Source organism: Rhipicephalus microplus, chromosome 5, assembly GCF_043290135.1.
Source record: "Rhipicephalus microplus isolate Deutch F79 chromosome 5, USDA_Rmic, whole genome shotgun sequence".
Lineage (NCBI taxonomy): Eukaryota > Metazoa > Arthropoda > Arachnida > Ixodida > Ixodidae > Rhipicephalus > Rhipicephalus microplus.
The window spans coordinates 185,771,403-185,797,078 of NC_134704.1; the positions used below are offsets into that span (position 1 = coordinate 185,771,403).

The 25,676-nt window shown below is 46.8% G+C and overlaps 1 protein-coding gene across 2 annotated transcripts in view; it reads left to right on the forward strand.

The window, feature by feature from the left end:
• LOC119173602 (uncharacterized) overlaps positions 1 to 25,676 on the forward strand; it is a 412,987-nt gene that overhangs the window by 323,977 nt on the left and 63,334 nt on the right. For both annotated transcript variants that reach the window (XM_075896291.1, XM_075896292.1), the window contains exons 9-10: positions 3,171 to 3,315; positions 22,290 to 22,541. In XM_075896291.1, coding sequence (XP_075752406.1) covers positions 3,171 to 3,315; positions 22,290 to 22,541 — 397 coding nt within the window. The remainder of the gene's footprint in view (positions 1 to 3,170; positions 3,316 to 22,289; positions 22,542 to 25,676) is intronic.

Consider the following 25,676-nt stretch of genomic DNA (forward strand, 5'->3'; position numbering starts at 1 on the left):
TAACCTATAGCCATTACTCCGACATTTCACAACTTTGTCCGGACTGCCACAATCGCAGTGATGTCTTTTATCAAATGCTCACGAGTCCGGTCCTCATACAACAACTCAAGACTGTCTAGAAGGCCCAAGATGCGGCGGTGAGGCTAGCCCTCCCCATCCCTACGTGGGAGTGGCCCGCGATGCTACTCCTATAAAACGCCGTTGGAATTCTTCAGGACCCCAATAAAGTTTTTCATCCATCCGTCCATTTCGCGCGATGTGTTACGGGTGGTGGCGGCGGCGGCGGAAAACTACAGCGTGCCCGAGTTGTGATCTAATAACAGCTTTCGCTGTAAAATGAATTAGCATGACTTGAGTATGACAGATATAAATAACAGGACACGTACGCTAAATACTAATGTATTCATGCATGCATGACAAATAGTTAACGGCATGTCATAACGTAAATACAATAATTTTTCTCAAAACAAAGCAGCGTCCCCGCCTCTCTTGACTGCTTCAAAAAGCGCCGATTCCCACTGCACGTGGGATGTGCCAGATTTCTAAGTGCGGAGCACTTGACAAAGCCATGCTGTCTTATACCCTGTACTGTGCCATCGACGTGGCTTGACGTAACGCTTCATGTGTACTATATTGAGTGCACGCTGACGCCAAGGAGGACTTGTTTTCTTTGAGAGGCTTAATGATGACCACTTATCATCAGTAAACAAAACTGCCGCTATTGGTGCAATGCAGCAAAACCACGTATAATTATCGGAGAATAAAAAAGCAAGTGCTAAATAGTGTAAAAAAGTAAAAATAAAAACATCACTGCATTTCATGCTGCTTGAAGATAATTATGGGGTGAAGCTTTCGGAGGTGATTATTGTGATTAAAGTTGAGATAGTACTGAGACTGATTGTGGTTGTGATACTTATATATTTTTTATTCAAAGAGATAGTGCTGAGACCGATTGTGATATAGCGGTGATTCTTTATAGCTGATATGAGGTTCTGAGTTCCGGTTTACGTTTTGACTTCATAATCACAGCTTCATTAGCAATCGTCTCTGGTGTTGAATTTTCTTGTCGGTATTGCCGCCTTGCATACGCTTCAAGTTATCCCAACTGTGCATCAGCATAGCGTTTTTCCCGCTCAGTCTTTGCTTCCTTAGCCCTAGCCTGTGGTGTAGAACTTTGTTGTCACCGTCGCCGCTTTGCATCCGCTTCCTTCTCTTTTGTCTCCGCGGTAGCTTCCCGTCGATGGCGACGCTGATACTCAGCACGTCGCGCTTTCCTGCGTTCGTCTTCGTCTATATGAGAGAAGAGAATGTGTGGTATGTAACGTGGTTATATATATATATATATAGCGTTGACAGCAGCACCATCACATCTACAATTAACCACAGCGCCCTGTGTTGCTTATAAGTTGAAGGTTACGTGCAAAACGGTTACCACCAACGCCCTCTATTGCTTATAAGTTGAAGGTTACATGGAAAACGGTTCAGAAATGTCAGACAGATGAAGACGTGTTACAGACAGACGGGAGACGGTGGACATCGTATGGTCGTAAAGAGCTTCGCCCCTAAAATAGCAACGAATAGCAAAAATAAAGAGACAGTAAAATACAAATGGAATTCAAGACAAAGACCATGAAAGAGGAAAAACTACCTGGCCTGCGCGGAACGCGAACCACAGTCACAGTGAAGGCTAGAAAATCGGTCTTTGTTCAGCCTTTTACAAACACTCTTTGGCTAACTTTGGCAAGCAAACTAGCAGGGTACACAATAAACCATATATAAGAACTTTATGTAGTTTAGGGAAGCATTCTTTTTTGTCTTCTTGACCTCCGCACATGGCACACACCAATTTCACGGGATTGGGTGAGCTGAAATGCATTGACAATGTCATCATTCGTCCCTCTTCAGAGAAGCGTGCTACTCTACGCACTTGAAAGATTTGTGCAATTTTTAGATCACGCATGTGGCTGACGACAATGAAGAATTACGCTTCAGGCTTTTGTAATGTCTTGGGGAAATTCGACGGTCAACTCGTTCCGTAATCCGCATTGTGGGATGTCTGGTGATCCCTTGCTGTTATAAAACGCTATATTACACATCATGACGTCATTACTTTGGCGACATCAAGCCTGCGTAGGATCAGTTTGCAACGCGCTGCCAAGCACCGGCGTGACACAGTGGTAGATTACTGAGCTGACCCACAGAGCACTCCGGTTTTAATAGCTTTCTCTTGTTGTTTTTATTTGCTTGTTTTGCGCAAGTGATTACGGATACCGGCGTCGGTGGTGGACAACTACGACGCCAAAAATATTCTTGTTGCGATCTCGCAGCAGCTTTCGCTGTGACAAAAAGAGAGACTGTTGGAAAACAAAAGAAACCTGAAGAGAAAAAAAGGGCCCACACGTATAGTTCAGGTTGGCACCCGTAGTGCGAAGGTGCCTTGATTTGTTTTTGGTTTTTCAATGAACGTCATGCTATTTCTTGTGGACCTGTCTTTCTGAATTGCGTGTCCGACCAACAAAGTGACCAACGACTCCCCGCTATTCTTGTGAGTTGCAAACTGCAGCGTAGCCAGAAATTTTCACCGGTGGGAATTTCCATGAACGTTTACGTATCGTGCATGTGCTTGTATTTCTGCACATGCAAAACCATCGAAACTTCACGTGAGTGTGGAGGGAGTCTGTTTTACTACCCCAACCTTGGCTACATTAGTGGCTGCAAGTGCACTGCTCTTTACCGTAGATTTTTTTTCAGCAAATTTACATTGTTCATGGGTCAAGTAAGGGCAATGAGAACTATAGAAGGTGGACCAGCTATGAGTTACTTGTAATGCATAGTTCTGTTTTCACGGTTATATTCGCAACTTCTTTGCTATGAAGCATGCAGATTGTATACGTAGGCGCTGACAGCGACATTCGACTACGCCGTCTTTAGCTTTACCGATGGTTTCGCAGTAAATCCACGTTAACAATATTAAGAATGGACCACCCAAAAGGTCTTACCACTGTGAGCAAAAATCGGTAGATATATTATGGGTAGCATCTTCTGGCAACTACAAAGTACATGGGCAAATTCAAGGGAGCTCGTGACAAAACAGCGTGGCAGTAATAGTCAGCATGAGCAGCGCTTTTCACTGCGATTGGATAATGAAGCACAAATTGTCAACAACGCAGTTTCTCTGCCTGAAGAGCGGGCGCCCAGTGGGACTAAACGAGCATGGTGAAGTTGCCTTCCGCACTCCTTCTATGACGCGTGGCTACTACAAGAGACCACGCGAGACTGCCGAGCTAATAGATGCCGACAGCTGGTGCCACACGGGTGAGTAAGTGTCACAGATGAACACCATAAAGACTCCCACATTATTTAACCAGAGGGATTTCTGGCGCTAGTGTTTATTGCAGCTGCAATGCAATGCACCTCAGAATTGTCGAAGTGATAGCACACCTATTTATTTAATCTTCCTTCTTTCGGCTCCGAGTGGCCTGCAGCCGCTTTGTTGCAACATGATGTTCAGCCTTCGCTTGCTTAACCTTTTAAAGGGCTCACTAATTTGAACTGGCTCACGCAGCTTACAACAATTCATTCTTGTTTCTGAAACAAGCGCCAAAATAAAACAGGCAGAATTTCAAGTTGTTGATTGATATGTGGGGTTTAACGTCCCAAAACCACCATATGATTATGAGAGATGCCGTAGTGGAGGGCTCCAGAAATTTAGCTACCTGGGGTTCTTCAACGTGCACCCAAATCTGATCCCACGGGCCTACAACATTTCCGCTTCCATCGGAAATGCAGCCGCCGCAGCCTGGATTCAAACCCGCGACCTGCTGGTCAGCAGCCGAGTACCTTGGCCACTAGACCACCAAGGGCGAGGCAATCTCAAAGGTGTTTGAAACCACAAGCATGAATATAATGACTTAATCGATGGGAAATATTGAGTGCTTTAGAGAGCTCTTAAAAGTGGTCGTGCATTCATTTAGTATAATTGGAGCACTCGAGTTACGTTCGTTTGCTTCATTGGGATCGTCATCCTCTGACTCCAAGCTCTCACTTAAAACAATTGAAAGCGTGGCGTGAGAGAGCAAATCACAGACAGTAGACGTACCGTTTACCGGCAGGTGTCAGCTCGAGCTGATTGGATGCGTGATACTCCGTGCATGAACGTTCATTGTGGTGGGGGCATTTTTCAGCGCCAGTGTAGCGAGTTCCCATCTACCAAGCCATAACTACCGCCCACGAATGTTGAAATGGCAATTTTATTCCGCAGCAAGAACTTGCTACGATGATAGCAAGTAAAAGCTGTGAGACAGCTTGAGTAGCCCTGAGCCCTTAGTACACAGGGTAGCACAGAAAAGCGTGCGGCTAAACACAACCAAAATAAAAGAAGGGTATGTTTCAAAATTTTCTCTGAGAAAAGGGCAAGCATCAAAAAGCCAAACCAAATAAAAGATTACAATGCAGGCGTAAAAATAGCAGTCGTCAGATCACATCATCATACAAACAATAATCGCAATTGTTTTGGTGATATGCTGGATATGTCAATGTTATGTTATGTTACCTAGTTATGCTGTTTTGAAGGAAATTGCAGTTGAATTTCTAACACTTGATCCCCGTATTTTGTTCTACGCTTTGATAAGTACCACGCTTCAGACTGACGTGCATTATAAGCAGGAAAATTTTTCGCTAACCAAGCTATTGTTGCAATCGTATCAGTATTTTTTCAAGAAACCAGCCTCATATAAACGATTTAGTTTGATTCATGCATTGATGCAACCTGAATGATACAGTATTTTTAATACTTTTGCTGTGTTAACGATATGGTACTTTACAGGCAAGACGCAAAACTTTGTTTTGCAAGATGGTAAGTGTACTAACGTTTGCAGTTCTCATTGTGGACCATACAAGAACATCGTAATTCAATAAGTAAGAAAACAACGAGTTATATATGAGCATGTTAAAACCAACAGAAGCAGCAGCAATGGCGGCGAATAATGCCAGTTATCTATTAACGCTTAGTAATATTATTGTTACGTACAAGAGCAACTAACACGAAACACAATACAAACCAACACTGCCTTCATCATTCTCTTTCACTGGACTACCCCTCAAGAGCCAGTAACTCCATCGGTATTATCCACAAAATTTGCCGCCCTCTCTCCCTTGAAGTCTGAGCCAGGAAATGAAGAAGCGTGAATACAGAAATCACGCTGCAGGTAAAGTGTTTCAACTGGCTTGCATGGGCAGCAAAAGCGCGGTTTCCGCTTTTGGTGCCCAGTTTGAAAATAACCTTTAGGCGGAACGTAACAGAGCCTAGGGTTTTCAGCACTCTAAATGGGCCAGCAAACTGAGGAATAAACTTCTGGCAACGCTGTGGAACACGCTGGGTTCGTCGAACCAGCCCGAGGTCTCCTGGTTTGAAAGGGGTGTGGTTCTCGTTGGAAGGCGAGCGGAATTTCGCCTGATGATGCGCAATGGCCACGTGCGCTCTAAGCGGGCTTTCTGAAGTAGCTCCGAAGTTCTGCTATCATCGAGACGGTTTTGTGCTGTTGTGTTTAAACCAAAGCTCTCCTGTGGAAGCCTTGGCGTCCTTCCATAGACAAGCTTGAACTGTGACTCCCGTGCGATTTCCTGCTGTGACGTATTTAGGGCGAGGACAGCCGCGGCGACGTATTCATCCCAGTTGTTATGACTGGAACTCACGTATTACGACAGTATGCCCTATATGGAACGGTTTGACGTTCCATCATACCATTTTTTGTGGCTGCAGAGGAGCAGCTGCTGCATGTCGAATTCCAAATTCATTCAATAGGTTTCTTAATGCGCACGACGTGAAGGCCGGGCCGAAGTCAGGGTGGTTCCTAACGCTTCAACGGGCAGAGTCGAAGCGCTAGGAACCGCCCTGACTTCGGTCCACTTCGTGAGATAGTCCATGGTAACGATAAGGAACCTGTTGTCGCGTGACGTACGGGGAAACGGTCGCATATGATCAAGTCCCACTATCTCAAATAATATTCACTGAGGTGGGATGGGTTGCAAGGGGACCAGTTGCGAATTTGTGATGGCCGTCCGAGCTGGACAGGTTGTGCACGAGAAAACGTAGCGGCAAATGTCACTGCAAATGCGCCGCCACCAAAACATGTATTTGATTCTTGCCAGCGTCTGTGCAGCCCGAGGTTACCAGCAGTCGGAGCCTCGTGGCACATGTATAGCACCAGTTGTCACATGGCTACCGGCACAACAGGTACGCAAGAACCGTCCCGAGAATTTCGGTGATAAAGAATGCTCCTTCGGACGGCACGCGATGCAGAAAGACTTTCACGACGACGCCTGGCAGTGCGTACTTTCCCGGATAGTCACCGGGTCATATCGACAATTTCTGCATCTTGTAGTTGTATAGTTCATAAATCAAGCACTCTTGTGACTGGGGATGTGTCGCTGGAAGCTGTCGGGTGGCGAGAAATGTACTCAGTGTCTTGATTATGAGTTCCGCTGCGATGAACAATAGAAAAGCTGTAACCTTGCTGTTTGAGAGCCCACTTGCGAACTTAGCATTGAACTATTTCTTTGTATGAATCCATCAAAGGGCTACGTTGTCGGTAAAAACCGTGACGGTTTCACCATACACATAAGGACAAATTTTCTTGACTGCACTGCCCAAACTACCACCAAGCACTGAAGTTCAGAGGCGTGGTATCAGCTCCCTAGTTCACTGACCGGCCTCTGCGGCTCACCCTCGTTAATTTGCAAGAGAACAGCTCCAAGGCCAAGACCACTGAGATTTGTGTGTAGAATCGTCGGGGCATTCTTGTCATAGTGTGCAAGCGTAGGTGCTGCTTGAAGGGCAGTCCTGAGGTCGCAGCAGGCAGCTTCTTGATCGGGACCCAATTTCCAGCGAACTTCTTTCTTTAGTGCCTCGTTGAGTGGTGCTGCGCGAGAAGCGAAATCAGCGACAAAGTGTCTGGAATAAGATGTGAAGCTTGAGAAACGTTTTAGCTGCTTCCGTGGTGAAAGGCGGAATACAGGCAATGGCTTGGAGCTTCGTGGGATCAGGGCTGATGCCTTTGGCGCTGACACGTCCCCCGAGTAAGTAGCTTCCAAGAAGCCGAAGAAGCACTTGGAAGGCTTAATTCAAAGGCGAGCGCCTTGGAGAGCACAAAACGCCTGAGGTGGTCGAGAAACGTGGGAGCGTAGACAATGATGTTGTCCAAATGAACCAAGGCCGTCGACCACTTGAGATGCCGAAGAACCCGGCCCCTTAATCACTGGAATGTAGCAGGAGCGTTGTAGAGTTCAAACGGAAGGTGCTTGAACTGGCATAGGCCGTCAGCGGTTATAAAAGTGGTCTTTTTAGCGTCATTCAGGTGTATTTCTACCTGTCAATAGCCAAAAAGAAGATTCAACGTAGTGGCGAAAATGGGCACCATGCAGGCCGTCAAGGGCATCGTCAAGACAAAAAAGCGGATACACGTCGGCCGTAGTTACACTGTTTAGACGTCAATAGTCAACCCAGAAACTAATCGTGCCGCCCTTCTTTCTGACGAGGAATACGGGAAACGATCAGGAACTAGACGATCGTAATATGATACCACGCTTAAGCGTGCCATCCACTTGATTGGTAATTTCTACACGTTCGGAGGCACAGACTCGACGCGGGTGATGTCGAACAGGAACTTCAGAGCCGGTGTTCATTCTCTGTTGCACCAAAAGATTGTGGCCTACCACTGCCCCAAATGTAGTGGCCACTAAACAAACACGAGCAAAATACACCTAAACACAGCTTTGATCTGGCCGCCACTGCCAGATTAAACACTTTGTTTTCCTCGTTCTTCGGCCTGCGGCTCTTCTTTGCTGGTGTCCCACTTCCCTTCACCTTACCTTATAAGATCTTTGTACTGGCAAGGAGGTAGGGGGTGGAAGAAGGGGAGAGGGTGAGCAATACCATTGTTCCTTGAAGGCAGTTCTATTTGTGTTCTTGACCAATGTGCAGCGCATGGCGCTGCACTGAATGCAGCGGACGGTCTTTGCGATGACGAACCATCTTCATTCTTAAGACATTGGCCGTTGTGAAGACTCTGCACAAGGTGATGAAAAAGCTGTTGTTGACAACCGTGTGCTTGGGAAAAACTTGTCCCACAGGAGACGTGGCTTCACCTGTCGGATCGTGATGAACGCCTTGTCGCAAGTTCGTTGCGCTGCTTTTTCAATGGTGTTCTCCCACGTGTGTACCTGGTCTTCGTAACTTGTCTCTTGGCCCGGCTGTCTCACCCCGAACTATTTACTTGTAAACAGCTGTTAAAGAGCAGGTCCCTGCTTGATGTTCAGGTCATGATGGGAGTGATGTATATTTTCCGCCTCTTTACCGTGCCCTGATATTTCAACGTTACACGCAGAGGTCCCATAGCCGCCTGTACTCGGTGATTCCCGGAAAGCTGTTGGAAGCGGACGCAACAGAGGCTTGGGACGTTGCACCGATTACCATAGTTGACGCCGTAGCTTTGAGCACAGGCTCTTGGAGGTGACTTTCAAAGTCATTGTGGTCGGTCTCAGCTGTGATGGATTGATTGATTGATTTGTGGGGTTTAACGTCCCAAAACCACCATATGATTTTGAGAGACGCCGTAGTGGAGGGCTCCGGAAGTTTTGACCACCTGGGGTTCTTTAACGTGCGCCCAAGTCTGAGCACACGGGCCTACAACATTTCCGCCTCCATCGGAAATGCAGCCGCCGCAGCCGGGAATAGAACCCGCCACCTGCGGGTCAGCAGCCGAGTACCTTGGCCACTAGACCAACGCGGCGGGGCTCAGCTGTGATGAAAAGTCACAGGCAACGATCACCGGACTCTCGAAATGTCCTTCATCAAAGTCATCGAAAATTCTTTTCGCCTTCTTTCTTCCGCGTCTGCGTCGTGCTTCTCCACTTGTTCCATTCGCATTCACCAGATTCTCTGAGCTGCTGTTCTCAACAAAGCTGAGAGGTGCCATTTCGCATACGGCCACCTCCGTTTTCTTCCCCTCCCTGCACTCGTTTCGAAATCACTCTCCGCATGCGTCGTCCTCATCGTTACACATACGCACACCACCGACACAGCACATCAGTTCATCTTTACGCACACCTAGCTTATGCCCATATTACACAGTCAGTCTAAGCCGCGGTCTGCGGATACGTTAACCGTGGTTCGCAGATGTTACATGGCACACGAAACCGCTGTTATGCCGCTAACAACGATTTTAGGAAACCGAGCTTGGCAACCTAAGTTAAGTAGATAACCGAGAAAATGGCGGCCCCCACCACCGATGACTCGCGTAGTTTTTTTTTTCTGTCGCGAGAACCGCGGTATGCGTTTCCACCCCTATAGTAGCTGTGTAATATTGGCGAACCGTAGTTGGCGCTAACCACGGTTCAACGTGGTTAACCCTGGTTAGTTGTAACCGTGCTCAGCTTCCCTGTGTAACATGGGTATTATTCTTGAAACAAACCTGGCTTTGTTCCTGAGAAATCACACGTTGCTTTCTGACGTCCTGAGTACCTACCGCTACAACGAGTGGAGGGCAAGAGTGCTACCTCCTAGTCTATTGCTCAATTCACGGCGCACCTGTTCAATCAAGGCTTCCCATTTTCTGGCATACCTTGCCATGATCTCCTCAAGTCGTCCTTCGGGCAGTCTATACTGCCGAATCCTACCACGGCCAACAAATGTTACGTACAAGAGCAACTAACGCGAACACAATCCAAACCAACACTGTCTTCGTCATACTCTTTCACGAGGCTACCCTTCACGCGCCATTTGCTCGGTCCGTATGATCCACTACAATATGGTCCACGTGATCATTCCATGCCATGTTTTGGGAAAAAATACGCCTAATGGTTCAAAACTTTTAACAACTTCATTTTCCGAGTTATAAAACTGAACTGCTGTGTGGCGGTGGTAAAATAAGCAGTTTTTTTTATTTATGCTTACTTTTATGGAGTTTACTTGAGCCTATAAGTCAAGTTTAGACTGCGCGTTGTGCACTCGACTACCCTAATTGTCGCTACATCTGCCCGAAAAAAAGTAACTTGTATCGTTGGCGCATACAATGTAATGGGCTGATTCATCGAAGCGAATAATCTCAATAGCATAAAGTATAAATAGCAATGGTCCAAGGATGCTTCTCTGTGATACGTCTATTTTAACAGATTTTGGTGCGGAATGTGTGCCTTCAAATATAATAAATTCATTGAGGTGTTGCAAGTACGACGTATTTAATTTGTGTGCAACGGCTCTTTTACCATACTGATTCAACTTTTATAGGAGAATTTCTTGACTAATGACGTAAAAATCCTTTGAGAAATCTAGAAAAAGACCGAGTACCTTATTTCGAAGTCAGAAGTTTCTACAATGCACTCTTTTTGTGCCAGTATGGCGATTTCAGCAGATATATTTTTCCGGAAGCCATACTGTGCTGAAGTAGTCAAGTTGAACTTGCCAGTAAAGCGTTTCAAACTATTTTCTTCGACCCTTCGAGAAAACAGGTAGATCTAATATAGGATGGTAGTAGAGCATGCTATTTTTGGGATGGTTTTCATAGATACCTGTCACTTTTGCTACTTGTATGTTTCGCTGGAAAGGTCCTGTGCACAAAATATTGTTACGAGGAAGACAGACTCAGCAGGCGTCTGTCCTTCAATATATTAACAATATAAGTAAGGCAGGGTGCTAGTAGGTCAATAACATACTTGACATACTTCCCCGTCTTCACCACGAAGCTTCGCAGTGGCCGCACCGTTCAGTCTTCGGCCATGGCTATCAATGACAACAGCCCGTCAGTGTCTCCATCTGTAGCTCCAGCCACTATATACCTGACAATGCCCACCCCCCGTGGTCCCGGTACATTCTCCGCACAATGTGGGCTTAACGTTGACTACTGGCTCCGTATGTACGAGTGTGTTAGCCAGACACACCGATGGGACCCTACCATGATGCTCGCCAACGTAATATTTTACTTGGACGGCACCCCACAGGTCTTGTTCGACGCCCATGAGACCGAGCTCATCAGATGGGATGTCTTCAAGCAGAGACTACGCGACATCACTGCGGACCCGTCCGGTCGCAAAATGGAAGCGCGAAGAGAACTCGCCACTCGTGTGCAGTCCTCAACTGAGTCGTATGTCTCGTACATACAGGACGTGCTCGCATTGTGCCGAAAAGTCGACGAGCTAATGACAGAGAGTGACAACGTGGGCCACATACTCAAGGGCATCGTGAACGACGCCTTCGACTTGCTCGTCTACACTAACGTCACGACCGTAGATATGTCTATCAAGGAATGCTGCTGCTTAGAAATGGCCAAAAGCCGCTGTGTTCTGTCTCAATTTACGCGGCTACCAAACACGGCTGTTACATCTACCTGCACCGATCTCGGTGCCACACCACTCATGCAGGACAGCGTGAAGCGAATAGTTCACCGGGAGCTTAAGGCGTCAAGTCCGGCACCATTTCCTCCACATCCGCTCGACCATGGCGTCGCGCAAACGCATCCGGCGGTCTCCGTTATTCAAGCTGTCGTGAGGCAGGAAATCGCAAAACTCGGTTTTCCTGTGGCCTGCTCTGTCTCCCGACCCGTCTCCAGACCAATGACAACAAATTCACCACACCATGTATCACATTTTTTTCCGCAAACCCGCGATCCGGTGGAATGGAGAACTACAGACTACAAGCCGATCTGCTTCCGCTGCCACCAAGTTGGCCATGTTTCTCGCTACTGCCACAGCACTTGGATGCCCTCGAAGTGGAGCCATTTTACCTCTTCTCGCCCATACGAGGACTCCCATTAGTATTCGCCCAGTCGTGTGTACCCTTTTTCCGACGTCCCTGACAGCCGCTCCACCACTCGTTCGCCGTCACCTCAACGCCACCATTTCCATCGCCCCAACCATGCCGCTATCGGTCGCCGGTCAACTATGGGTTCTCTAGGATGGAAAACTAGATCATGCAGGTTCGGGAGGTAGTGCTGCACCACTCGCGATTGATCCAAATCCTCCGTTGACACTCCCCACTAATACGAACTTGATTGAGGTGAATGTGGACGGTATTTCTTTGACGGAGTTAGTTGATACTGGAGCTCAAGTGTCCATAATGAGTGCTCATCTGTGTCGCCTGCTCAAAAAAGTCCTCACGCCTGCAGCAACTAAAGCCCTCCGTGTCGCTGAGGGTGGAACTGTGGCCATCGCTGGAATGTGTACCGCTCGTGTTAGTATTGCCAACCGCCGTTTTATTTACGGTGCTTGAAAATTGCCTGCACCACCTAATCTTCAGTATGGACTTCGTATCGACGCATTCTGCCCTGATAGATTGTGCCACCGGTACTCTCTGCCTAGAACTTCTTCTCCTCCCGGATTCTCACCCTGAACTCCCGAACAGCCTGTTCACCACTGACTTCTTCCGGATAGCGCCTAAAGCACTCACATTCGTCGAATTGGCAACACCCTCTCCCGTGCTCGACGGTGATTATATCGTGACGCCGATTATTGATGTTCTCCTGGCGCGTGACGTTACTCTCCCACACCCCGTCGTAACCATGGCCTCTAACCGAACATATTTACCTGTTATCAATTTTAGTTTTGTAATACAGGTGCTACCCCAAGAAATCTTGGTTTCCACGCTAAAACCCTTAATTGACGATCGCGTCACCTGTTTTATGGCAGACGTATGTCCCGAGCTCCCACATCACTCACAAGATGCCATGTGCCTCGATGCGACCTTACGCTCCATGATCGCCCCGGACCTCGAACCTGAGAAGTCAGCCACGCTATGCCACCTTCTGGCTTCATACCACGACGTCATCAACAACGACAGCCGTCCACTCGGCCAGACTTCACTCATCAAGCACCGAATTAACACAGGTGATTCTCATCCCATTCATCGGCGACCATGCCGAGTGTCTGCCACCGAGCCTAAAGTAATTCAACAAGAAGTCACCAAGGTGATAGCCAAAGGAATATTTGACCCCTCTTCAAGCCCTTGGGCGTCCCCCGTTGTGCTCGTTAAAAAGAAAGATGGCACGTGGCGCTTCTGCGTGAATTACCGTCATCTGAATAGAATCACGAAAACGGGCGTTTATCCTTTACCCCGCATCGATGACGCTCTCGATTGTCTCCACGGCGCCCGGTACTTTTCTACAATAGAACTACGTTCCGGCTACTGGCAGGTTGCTGTCCACGAAAAATACCAAAAGAAGACTGCATTTGTTACTCCAGACGGTCTATATCAGTTCAAGGTTATGCTGTTTGGGCTATGCAACGCCCCAGCCACGTTCGAGCACATGATGGACTCTCTGCTACAAGGGTTCAAATGGTCAACATGTCTGTGTTATCTTGACGATGTTGTTGTATATTCCCCAACACTTGAGACCCACCTTCAGCGTTTGTCAGCTATTTTCGACATATTCCGCACTATGGGCCTTCAATTAAACTCGTCGAAGTGCCACTTCGGACGCCGGCAAATTACAGTGTTGGGCCACCTTGTCGACGCCTCTGGTGTGCAGCTGGACCTCGAGAAAATTCGTGCAGTCACCAGTTTTCCTGTACTCCAGTTAGCCAAGACGTCCAGAGTTTTGTAGGACTTTGCTCCTATTTTAGAAGGTTTGTGAAAGATTTTGCAACCATCGCTCGACCCCTCACAGAGCTTCTGAAGAAAGACGTCACATTTTTGTGGGGTACCGACCAAGTTGCTGTTTTTTCTCACCTAATCACGCTACTGACGACTCCAACTCTATTGGCTTACTTTGACCCATCCGGTCCGACAGAAGTTCGAACCGCCCTGCCGTGGTGGTCTACTTGTTAAGGTACTCGGCTGCTGACGCACAGGTCACGGGATCGAACCCCGGCTGCGGCGGCTGCATTTTCGATGGAGGCGGAAATGTTGCACTGGGCTCCGATGCACTGGGCGCCTGCAGGAGCCGGAATTTCTCCTCCGCGTAGCTGCTTCTTCCTCCGAACTCTGCTTCTCCTCATGCGCTGCTCTTTCGCTCTTTGCTTTTCCTTTTCAGGACGCTTACGCCACAGGATTTTCTCGCGTTTCTAATCTTCTTCTTTTCTTTTTGGCGTATGTGTTACAGCTGTTCCAAAGCGTGGTCGTCTGCGTCATTTGCACTTCACACAGAATGCCACCCGTGCCACATGTCACAGAGCTACTCGGAGCCGCACTATCACAAGACACAAACGCATCAACACGTCATGCGTATGCAAAGTTACATTCGCATGACATGTCCTTGCCAGGTCACGCACGCAAGTGGTGTTGTGTCGTTTAGCGATTCTTCATATTGTACTGTTTCTGAGGGATGCATCCTTCTATGCACTCACGTTTTGGTTGGCTGGTATGGGTCATGTATTTTTATCATGATACACAGCGTCACACCACTGGAACTGCTGTAAGGGCCGATGCCCCAAAAACACGCCAATCGTTGTGAATGCTGGCACCAGCGCCATGCTAGAACGGGGAGAACACCAGCAAAAACGAAATGAAGGCAGCTTAGTCTCGCATCTCGCTCGATGCGGAGTTCCGAAAATTGGCCCTGTATCTACATGGCTCACTGCAAATGTCATCCCAAGACTATAGTCTTGCGTCTGGAGAGAATTTCTTCGATGTTCTGCGTGAGAAAACCGGTGAGTTGTATTTTGGAGGCGCTGCGTTACGGAGTCTCTATTCGTGCAGTGAAGGTGAACAAGCGCATCGAGGCACGTTAGACACAGGCGGTATCTGGCAGTTATCTTCGAGAATGAAGGAAGGCGTGCGCGCCTGTCTCGGAGGAGATAAGGCGTAAAACACAAAGTGACTGGCAGGTGCCACCACCGTGTTGTCTTAGCAAAGCATGGGAAACACTTGCCTTTTAAATGCGAAGCATTTCTTAGCGAGCTTTGGTGACTTTCAGCATACCTATCAATCTATCTATTTATCTATCTATGTATCTATCTATCTATCAATCAATCATTCTATCTATCTATCTATCTATATCTATCAATCAATCTATCTATCTATCTATCTATCTATCTATCTATCTATTTATCTATCTAGCCGCCTACGACTTATAGCTCTCCTGGCCGTCTCGAGAACGGTATCGATACAAAAATTGGTATGGTATAACACGACGGTATGACCAGCCTAATTGACTAGTCATAGCATGAAAATCATGACATGTATGTCACTAATATCAGGATTTACACTACATGATCTTGCTGCTCCTACGGTGGTTTCATTCACATGTAATTTTGCTAAACTGGTATGGTATCACATGATTTCATAGCAAACATAAGTGACAGACATAAGTTACAGAGTGAAGTAGAAGTCATGGCATACATGTCATGATTTTTATGTTATGACTATTCTTGACTACAAGCCACACTCATGGTGCGTTCACGGTAGCTTCACTAGCTTCACATATACCAAATTTGGTATTACGGAATGTGAATGAATGACGAAGGTACATGACTGGTGCAAACATGATAATCATGAGATGCGTGTCCTATTAACCATAATTACATGAAACGCTCAAGTGTGCTGCGGGCGTTTTTCTAGCTCAACATAGAACAAGTTTTGTATCAGGGGACGTGCATAGCGACGAAGGTAAATGACACGTCTAGATATGATAATCATGATTTGCGCGTCATGTTAAACATGATTACATGCCTGCTCATAGTGGACTCGCGGCCGTTTAGCTAACTCCACATCGACCAAGTTTGGAATCAGGGGACGTGTACAGCGATGAAGGTAGACGACACGTCTAGACATGATAATCATGCATAAAGTTATGTAAAACATAATTTACGTCCACTTCGTAACGTTGTGCTCAGTTTAAAGTGACATATTAAGCTTCCTCATTCGTACCTCGCATATCATTGATTCCCATGGTACGTGGAATCGGCCTTGTTAGGGGCGATGCTCCTTAAAGCAGCACCCGTTCATCTTTCGTCATAGTCGTATTCCGTAACCAGTCTTACGCTTTGACCTGCAAGATGTGCCAGTGGGAGGTTTTCCCTGTGCGTTGTTGAACAATAAAAAATTCGCAGCGTGCGCGTTAACTAAAAGCCAAATTTTTCTGTCTCTCATTCCTCATTAGCAGCCATTGGCATGTACATGAGCCCTATTTGACAAGAAAGGGCTGCTACGTTATACTCGCTGGGCGTAACCTCCCTGGTTTTAGAAAGGTTTAGCGAGCGTTGGGCCGCAGTGCCATGAATACAGTGAACTAGTATATACCATGAACTCGAGGTGGTTGAAAGAACTTGTTGTTGGGCTAGTTGGTAGAGCATTTCGAAAAGTTAATTCGAGTGCGAAAACTTGACACGATCACTCACACACGCACACACCCATGCATCAAACACATGTGTTTGATGCATGGGTGTGTGTGTGTGTGAGTGATCGTGTCACGTTTTCGCGCTCGAGATAACTTTTCGAAATCGAGGTGGCTAAAGGTGGGAAGTAGACACAAAGTGCAAGTCGTAAGAAAGTGTGCGTGTGCCACCTCTCGTTTAGTCCTTGGAATTTCTGCTGGATGGCGGTGCTTCTATATGCAGAATATATGATGAAAATATGCGAAATGGTGGTACTTGGAGTGTTGACTAGAAGGACGAACGAACACACAGACAGATGCGTTGACGGACGCACGAATGGCTGCATGAATGGAGGGACGCGTGGACGGACGCAGAGGCGGATGCATGGACGAACGCAGGGATGGACGCACGGATGGACATGCGGATGCACGAACAGACGCACGCACGGGTGGGCAGATGGACGCACGGACGGCCGCACGGACGGCCACACAGACGGATGCATGAACCGACGGAAGCAAGAACGAATGGACAGACGGATGCTTCGCCCCACTCCCCATCATTCACCCCATGGATATGCTGCCGTTTTTTTAGCATTTATCATCGCGTTTAATTGTCAGCGCAGCGTGATAAACGCTACAGCCCTTAGAATTACTTATGTTTTCTCTAGTATAAATCACACATACAACATATTGACGTGTTCGTAAGGTACCTCAGTTATGTGCGATAGCTGCTTTTTAATTTGCGATCGCACAAGTTTGAACGCTGAAACTTGAGCAATATTGGTGGGCGCTGGGAATGGGGTTGCCCGTTTGAGGTGTCTTATGGGGCCGTTTGGGTATTCTTATGGCGGACAAAAAGACAAAAGTACAGACAGACAGACAGACAGACAGACAGACAGACAGACAGACAGACAGACAGGCAGGGAGACAGACAGACAGACAGACAGGCAGGGAGACAGACAGGCAGGCAGGCAAGCAGGCAGGCAGGCAGGCAGGCAGGCAGGCAGGCATACAGACAGACAGACAGACAGACAGACAGACAGACAGACAGACAGACAGACAGACAGACAGACCTAAATTTTTTCGTCGAACTACTCCAAAAAAGGCTATCGTCTTTAAGAAGCAATGTGGATAGATTCCGTTTGCATGTTTTAATATTTCTCTTAAGTTTCATACTTATATTCAGGCAACAGACTGAAAAATTGCACATATCGCCTCGAATAATTGCCGCAGAGTCACGTACTTCTTTAACCTACACAGGACCAGTACTTGTTGTATACGTCACCTCCATCATGCTGGGGTGTGCACCCGTGAGATGAAGGTCAAGCGGCGTTCAGTCTGACATTTCACCTTTTTCCAGAGAGAGTAGCACTGCAAATGTTGCCACATTAGATTGTGAGCACGCAGTACATGTATTCCTTTTGCCTTCCCGAAATTCTCAAACCTTGTGAAGGACCCATCAAGGTGTTCACAGACAGAGGAGAAATCGATCCTGTGCGGTTAGACCAGGTTAATATGAGGCAAAAAAAACGTTCTGTATTATTACTTTTCTCGCTAGCTGAGCCTGCGTTTCCCTTCTCAGCTATGCCGAAAAGAAATGGACCGTATTGCAAGCCCTGTGGGGAACAAAGTTGCAGGTTTATGCTAAATCGATAGCGCCTTTGTACCATCGCAAACTTAAAATTTCCTGTTTGCTTCCTTGCCGGAGACATCTCCTACACGTACTTATTTTCGAAATTTTATAATTTGTCACTTTATTGTAGTCTCAATTTTCGAGGCCTAAAGCAGTGTTTCGTCCGCCTATTTTGAACGCCAAAAATTCAGTTTGTTTCTTTTTTTGTGCCTATAAATTCAGTGTTTTGCCTTCATAAATATGGTTATAGGACCGTTGACGGGGCTGAAGAGTTCTAAAGAGAGCTTTACACATGCATAAACAACAAAGATGATATCATAAGAAGCAACAACAGCCTGAAAAATTTGGCGTTCTACCAGTAAAGACATGGGAAGTTATGAAAGAACTAGCAGGAATGCAAAGAGGCAAAGCCACTGGTGAGAATAACGTAGCAATGAACCTGATGAAATATGGCACAGAAATTGTGTAAGAATAATTGGCAACCTTATATACGAAGTGCGTCTTGACGAGAAGGGCACCAGAATCTTGGAAGAACGCCAACATCATCTAAACCCATCTAAAAGGAGACGTCAAGAACTTGACAAATTGCAGGCCGATCAGCTTACTGCCTGCCCTCTTCAAAGGATTCACAAAAGTAATAGCTAATAGAAATAGGGGGACATTAGAGTTCAATCAACCAAAGAACCAAGCAGGCTACTCAACAATAAATCCTATTTATACTACCAATCAGGTGATAGAAAAATGCTCAGAATATAGCCAACCACTATACGTAGCCTTCATAGTTTACAAGAAAGTGTTTGACTCAGTCGAGGCATCACCAGTAATGCAGGCACTACGGAATCAAGGCATCGAAGAAGCCTACATAAACACACTGGAAGAAATCTACAGAGGATCGAAAGCCACCGTAGTTATCCATAAAGAAAGTGACAGAATCCCACTAAAGAAGAGTGGATGTAAAGCAGGGGTACACGATCTCTCCCATGCTATTTACCGCATGTTTACAGGAGTTTTTCGGGATTCTCGATTGGGAATAGTTCGGGATAAGAGTTAATGAAGAGTATCTTAGTAAACTGCGATTCGCTGATGACACTGCCTCCATGAGTAACTCAGGGGACGAATTGCCACTCATGATTACATAACTGGACACGGAAAGCAGAAAAGTAGGTCTGAAAACGAATATGCACAATACTAAAGCAATGTGCAACTGTCTCGGGAGAAAACTGCACTTTGCGATAGGTGCATGAAGAGACGTTGGAAGTTTTCAAGAAATATAACTACTTAGGACAAGTAGTACCCGTAGAGCCGAAACATGAGAGTGAAATAATTAGAAAAATAAGGATGGGGTGGATCACGTTCGAAGAGCAATTTCAAATCATGAATGGTAACCCACCACTAACCTTCAAGAGGAGCGCATATAACAGCTGCATCTTCCCGCTACTTCCCAATGGAGCAGAAACCTGGGGTTTTGAGGTTTACAAAGAGGGTTCTGCCTAAATTGAGGACGACGCTGCGTCCGATAGAAAAGAAAATGATAGGTGTAGCCTTAAGAGACAAAAAGAGAGCATATTGGCTCAGAAAACAAACGAAGTTAAGGATATAAATAAGGATATCTCCTTTCTTGTGTACACAAAGTACTATAATAGTCAATGTGTTCGGCCACGCCTGCACGGAAATAGCTTGTTTTAGCAGTGGTAGTAACGCCGTACTCTAAATACAGAAACACCGTGCAGTCGTTTTTGGCCAATATATATAGTCTATCAGACCAGCGCCATCTGTCCGTAATGTCTGTGCAAAATATGCCCTTCAATTTGACGGTATTCGTGATTTCTTTTCTAATTCAGCCATTCGCAACCACATGCTCCAAGTGCCCCGGCATGTCGTTGCGCACTGTTGAGCAAATTCAGCGGGAAGAAGACAAAAAAAAACGCTGACTGACTTTCGTTTCATGAAATACCAGCTGCCGCTGGTGTACGAAGGAGGTGGTCCGCTGCGATCAGGCGAAACCATTGGTCACTTAATAAAACTTGAAACTATACACGAAAATGTAGCCGCAATTTCCGAACAGAAGACTTCACAGAAGAAAAAAAAACGGCACCTCAAGAACGATGCAGTACCATCAATATTTGCAGACTACCTTTCGCATTTGCAGCCTAAAGCAGCAACTGAAAGAAGCATAGGAACATTCAATGTCACCGACAAGCACAACACTGCACAACACTTATCCTAAAAGTCTCTTCCGCGATAGTACGCGAAACTGTGATAGTGGCACACTCTCGAATGACACGTGGCGTTTGCCTCGACTAAAAGTGCTTTTGTTTTGCGCCGTTCAAATGGTGCAGTTAATGGAGGCCATGACTAGCCGTTCATTGCTCTGGAAAACAAATGATCCCATGGTACCTTATGCTTTTACCTAAGACCAATTGAAAGCTAAAGCTATGTTTTTTTTTAGTTCAGTTGACGTATTGTTCCTCCCCGCCACCCTATCCGAAAGCTTTTTTTTTTTACTTTTTGTGGTGTTGCATTGCCTCCGCTGTCGACCCACCGACGACGGCGGCAGTGCAAAACGACCATGTGTAGTGGTGAGGTTATCATGGAACTTCACATAAGAAGACTTATTGACGCAACTGTGACGCCTTGACAAAATCACAAACGACAGCACGTCACGATGACTTTTCACATCACACGTGTGGATCGACACTGCCGCCAGAGATGGTATGGTATATTCTCACGTTTGATGCGTCATCTAAGGCTTTAGCATTCATGACCTTTGTGTTCTCGCATTGGTATCTCGTTGCATGTGCACAAACACTGTCGTTACTAAGTGACAGCTTTTTAATGGAAGCGAAAATGCTGTAGGTCCGTGTGCTCAGGTTCGGGTGCACTTTAGTGAACGCCAGGTGGTCGAAATTTCCGGAGCTCTCCACTACGGCGTCTCTCATAATCATATGGGAGTTTTGGGACGTTAAACTCAACATATCAATCAATTACTAAGTGCCAGCACTGTCGGCAGGCCGCATTTTTCACGCGTCTCATGCTCAAGGTCCACATCGCAACAAACTGAACAACATCTGTTCGCAGACCCCACCGCGGTGGTCTAGTGGCTAAGGTACTCGGCTGCTGACCCGCACGTCGCGGGTTCGAATCCCGGCTGCGGCAACTGCATTTCCGATGGAGGCGGAAATGTTGTAGGCCCGTGTACTCAGATTTGGGTGCACGTTAAAGAACCCCAGGTGGTCTAAATTTCCGGAGCCCTCCACTACGGCGTCTCTCATAATCATATGGTGGTTTTGGGACGTTAAACCCCACATATCAGTCAATCAATCAAATCAAATCTGTTCGCATACATCAAGAAGTCTTACAAAAGGGGCGCACAAGAAGGAGCTGTTTTTGCTTCTTTTTCTTACCATCACAATAAAGCTGCTTTAGGAAATTAAACAATGCAATTACTCGACAAAGTGCGTGTTTTTTTTACGCATCACTTATTGCTTTCTCAGAGTGGCAACAAATGCACATGACAAAACACTTGCGCAAGAAACTTGTGATCACGTACCTTCATGGGAGCAGCGTAGTGACATTTCGTGCAATTCAGCGCATGCAATCTACGTTAGCGTGTAGTCTGCTACGTGCGCCAATAGACATGAGCGCACACTCTTGAGGCGCCCAAGCTTAGCGCTTTTTCTATAGCTCGCAAACAGTGCTTTCATAAATTCACTCGCGGACAGTAAAAAAACACACCATCGGACTAGCGAACAAAATGGTGAAAGAACATGTTTTGTCACTTGACCACGCTTTCATATTTGTGCAGCAGGCCGACGCGCGATCGCGCGCCTGAACAGCAATAGCAACGAACAACACATGCTTTTAAAAAATAGCTGTTACAAAGTGCTTCAGTCTTTTCGTTTTCAAAACATTGTTTATACTTCCAAGAGTGCGAATACAACCGAAAGCTCGAACATATAGGAGCTTCGAATGCAGATTCCACGTGCGTTTCAGTGAGTGACGGCGCGGTGGTGACTCCACTCCAGTGGTGTCGCATGGCGGCTGAAAGCCGCACTAACGCTGACGACAGGTTCTATAGTACTCTGCTCCTTCGCCCAGGCGCTGACAAAAGTTAGAGGAGGTGCTCACCAGACAGGCCTTTGTTAGTCAATAGAGTCAGCACATTATGATACCGTATGCAATGACCAAGTCGCGCGTCCAAAACTTTTTTCTTTTATCATTTTTTAAGCTGTGCGCGGATCATCGTGACAGTGTTTTTGTGCTTAACATACCTTATTAGCGTAACTGCTGAAGCACTGTAATGCCGAAGCTGTGCACGAAAGCACTAGCCGATCACAAACGGCTTGGGGTTACAGGGGACGTTGCGTACTACGACGAATGCGGCCGCGTGCACATCGTGGAACGGCTGAAAGAAATGATCAAGTGCATGGACAATCAAGTGGCACCCGCCGAGGTGGAAGACCTGATCATGAGTAGCTGTCCGGCGGTTGCCGAGGTGGGAATCATCGGGCTGCCCCATTCCGACTACGGAGAGGTACCCACTGCATTTATCACTCTCAAACCGGGCCAGGAGATCTCCGAGAAGGAAATCAAGAAGGTTGTTGCTGGTACGCATCATAGGTATATTATGGGATGCTGTTTGATTAGTAGGTTAATAGATTCGGCGGGCAAGTTTCAACATAGTGACGGGGACGATAGGGAACAACAAAGAAACACGCACACACATGGGGCGCTGACTTCAACTGTCACTATAAATCTAAATCCTAAATTATAGATGTAAGGCCACACTTTTTGGGTGTGCATGTTGCTATTATATTCTCTGTCTTCGTCACTCAGTCTAAACTTGCCTACTGTCTAAGTTTTTTTTTTTTTTGCTTAAAGCTAAACCCTTTGCTTCATATTGCTATCACCACTGTTGCCACCGCAACCTCAGTGATTCATACCGGCAGCAAATCAGCATGGTGTGTTACCCACAACAAGCTCTTGAAGATCACATAAAAGAGAATGCCAGCAGTGCTGTGAGCAGTGCGTTGACACGTGGCACATCACTGAACGTACTGGCGAACGTGCTGATACATGCCACGCCAGTAGTACCTTAGACGAAGGCGATAGTAAGTCTTGAATACTCCAGCATGGCCACACTAGGGGTCATCGTGAAAGGCTCTGCACATGTCCAAGCGCAAATTACGGGGAATGACAAGGAGCCACCTATGCTCATCCGTCAGGAAATTGCGGCGATACAAGCCTTCATGGACAGCAAAGTGTCTTGCTTGACGAGAGAGGGAGCGTGAAGTCGACTTTGACGAACGGTGAGAGAGGACTTCGAGCTGAGAATGCAACGAGCGAGTTCACGTAGAAATACTTGTTATTATTGATTAAGTGTTAGCGGCAACAAGCAGGTTCAGGCAGGAACCCGGCGAGCACCAGCCACATGGACGTCAACGTCTTCCATATATATATATATATATATATATATATATATATATATATATATATATATATATATATATATATATATATATATATATATATATATATATATATATATATATATATATATATATATATTTGTTGTAAGCACAATTTTCACAGTCTTTGACCTTCATCTGTGTAAAATCATGATCACAAAAAACGTCGTCTTCGTTCGACGCGTTGATCAGCCGATTCGGCCTAATAAACGGCCTAATAACCTCCACCTCTCTGTAAGACAGTAGCAGCGTTAGGGTCTCGACGGCACTTATTAAGCCTAATCCTCTGATCAACGTTTCGAACGAAGACGACGTTTTTCGTGATGGTGATTTTATATAGATGAAGAAGATGAAGGTCAAACGTTGTGAATAATGTGCTTACAATATATATATATATATATATATATATATATATATATATATATATATATATATATATATATATATATATATATATATATATATATATATATATATATATATATTGTGAGCATTATTTATGCACGTCATCTTATCATATGTACATATTCATCATTATCAGTCTGACCAGTGTTGTGGAGCAGAGGCTCGGCAAGTAAAAGAAGTGTCTTGCAGCTAGAACGTTGCCTTACAAGTGGTAAAGGGTGCTTTCCGGTCCCCTTGTCCTCTCCCTGCAGCGCTTTTTCGTTATCTTCGACTACCAACCATCCCTGGAGCTCCGGTCGGGTCGCCCTCTGTGCAGTCAGCCCACGGTCATGTTGCGAGACGAGCACAACAACACGGCTCCATCCGCCCCGCCTACACCCCTGGGCATGCCCCCCCCCCCTCCAACCAAGTGGCTTTGAAAAGAGGAAAAAAGGAGAAAAAAGCGCAGTCCCGTTACTGCCTCTCTTAATCGAGGGCACCGCCACAGTTATGCGCAGGGAAAGAAAGAATGGGAATTAAAGAGACAGAATAGAAGAGGTAGGAGGAGGGTAGTGAAAAGCATTCACACCGCATCACATAGCGTGCGTCCGAAACCGCTGCGATGATCCGCAACTATCAGGAAAAGCCGCCGGGAAGGCCGGAAAAATAATTCACCGAAAAAGAAGAGGATGAGCCTAAGAGGCGCTTAAAATGATAGAGGAACGCACTCGCGGGACCAGAAAATGCAAGCATGAGAAGGAAAGAAAAAAAAGGCTGAATGATTTCGGTTCAACGAGAATAAAAAATCAGTTGAACGCACTGATGGGAGATACGCACGTGGGCACGTAGCTCAGGGACGAAAGAAGGAAAAAAAAGAAACATTGTTCCAGTTCAACGAGAAGGAAAAAAACCTGTTGAACTTACAGATTAGTGTCCTGTTGACGTTGGTGAAATAATCTAGTGGGGGCAAAGAACACTGGCAAGGTCGTATAGCCCGAACACGAGAGAAAAGGAATAAAAAACAGTTCAGTTCAGCCACAAAAAAAGGAGGTAAAAAAAGAAAAGAAGAAAAAGGAAATAATGTTTAGCTGAACCCAGAGATGAGAGTTCCGAGGAACTCGATGCGTCAATCCCGTCACTCTAGTTCGCCGGAAAAATTGTCTCATGCGCAGCGATAGCCGCCACACACAGGCCACGACCCGGAGAATCAGAGGGCAGGAACACCATTACTGCGCGGATAGCCGCTACAAATGCGGAGATCACCGCGTCCCTCGGGTCTGCCTCGGAGTTGGGGCAATCCAGAGGAGGGGGCGAAGGGGCACTAATGCTTGCAGCAGGCGCACTGGTAGGAGGGCGAGGAGCAGGCACTGACGCCGATCGACGACCGGAGGTGACAGCGCCCCGAAAAGAGCGGCCCTGGACGACTTCCGCGCTGCCTCGCTATGTCGATGGTGTTGACAGCGGTTCTGTCTTTTTCCAGCGCTTGGCGGCACGTCACGGGGCCATCCGAAGAGGCGATGATGACGGCGACCTTGCGCTGAATTTGCCAGGAAGGGCAGCGCGGTTCGTTTGCCGGATGCGTGCCACTGCAGTTAATGCAGCGAGGGCGCTCCGCAGGACAGGGCGCTTTGGCGTGGCTGCGGAGGCAGCGTTGCGGAGGCAGCGTTGGTCCCGCGAACAGGTAGCGGTGGCGTGGCCGAAACGGCCGCAGCGGGCGCACTGGAGGGGCCGCGGCAATCGAGGGTGGACAGGCCAGCGGAGCTTGAAAAGAAACACCTACGGTGGTATGGCGGTCCCCTCAAACGTGACGGTGACGCACCCGCCTCGACGTGTACTCGAGAGGACCGGAAGGGCCGAATCGATGTTGACCGCGATGTCAGCGGGATCTAG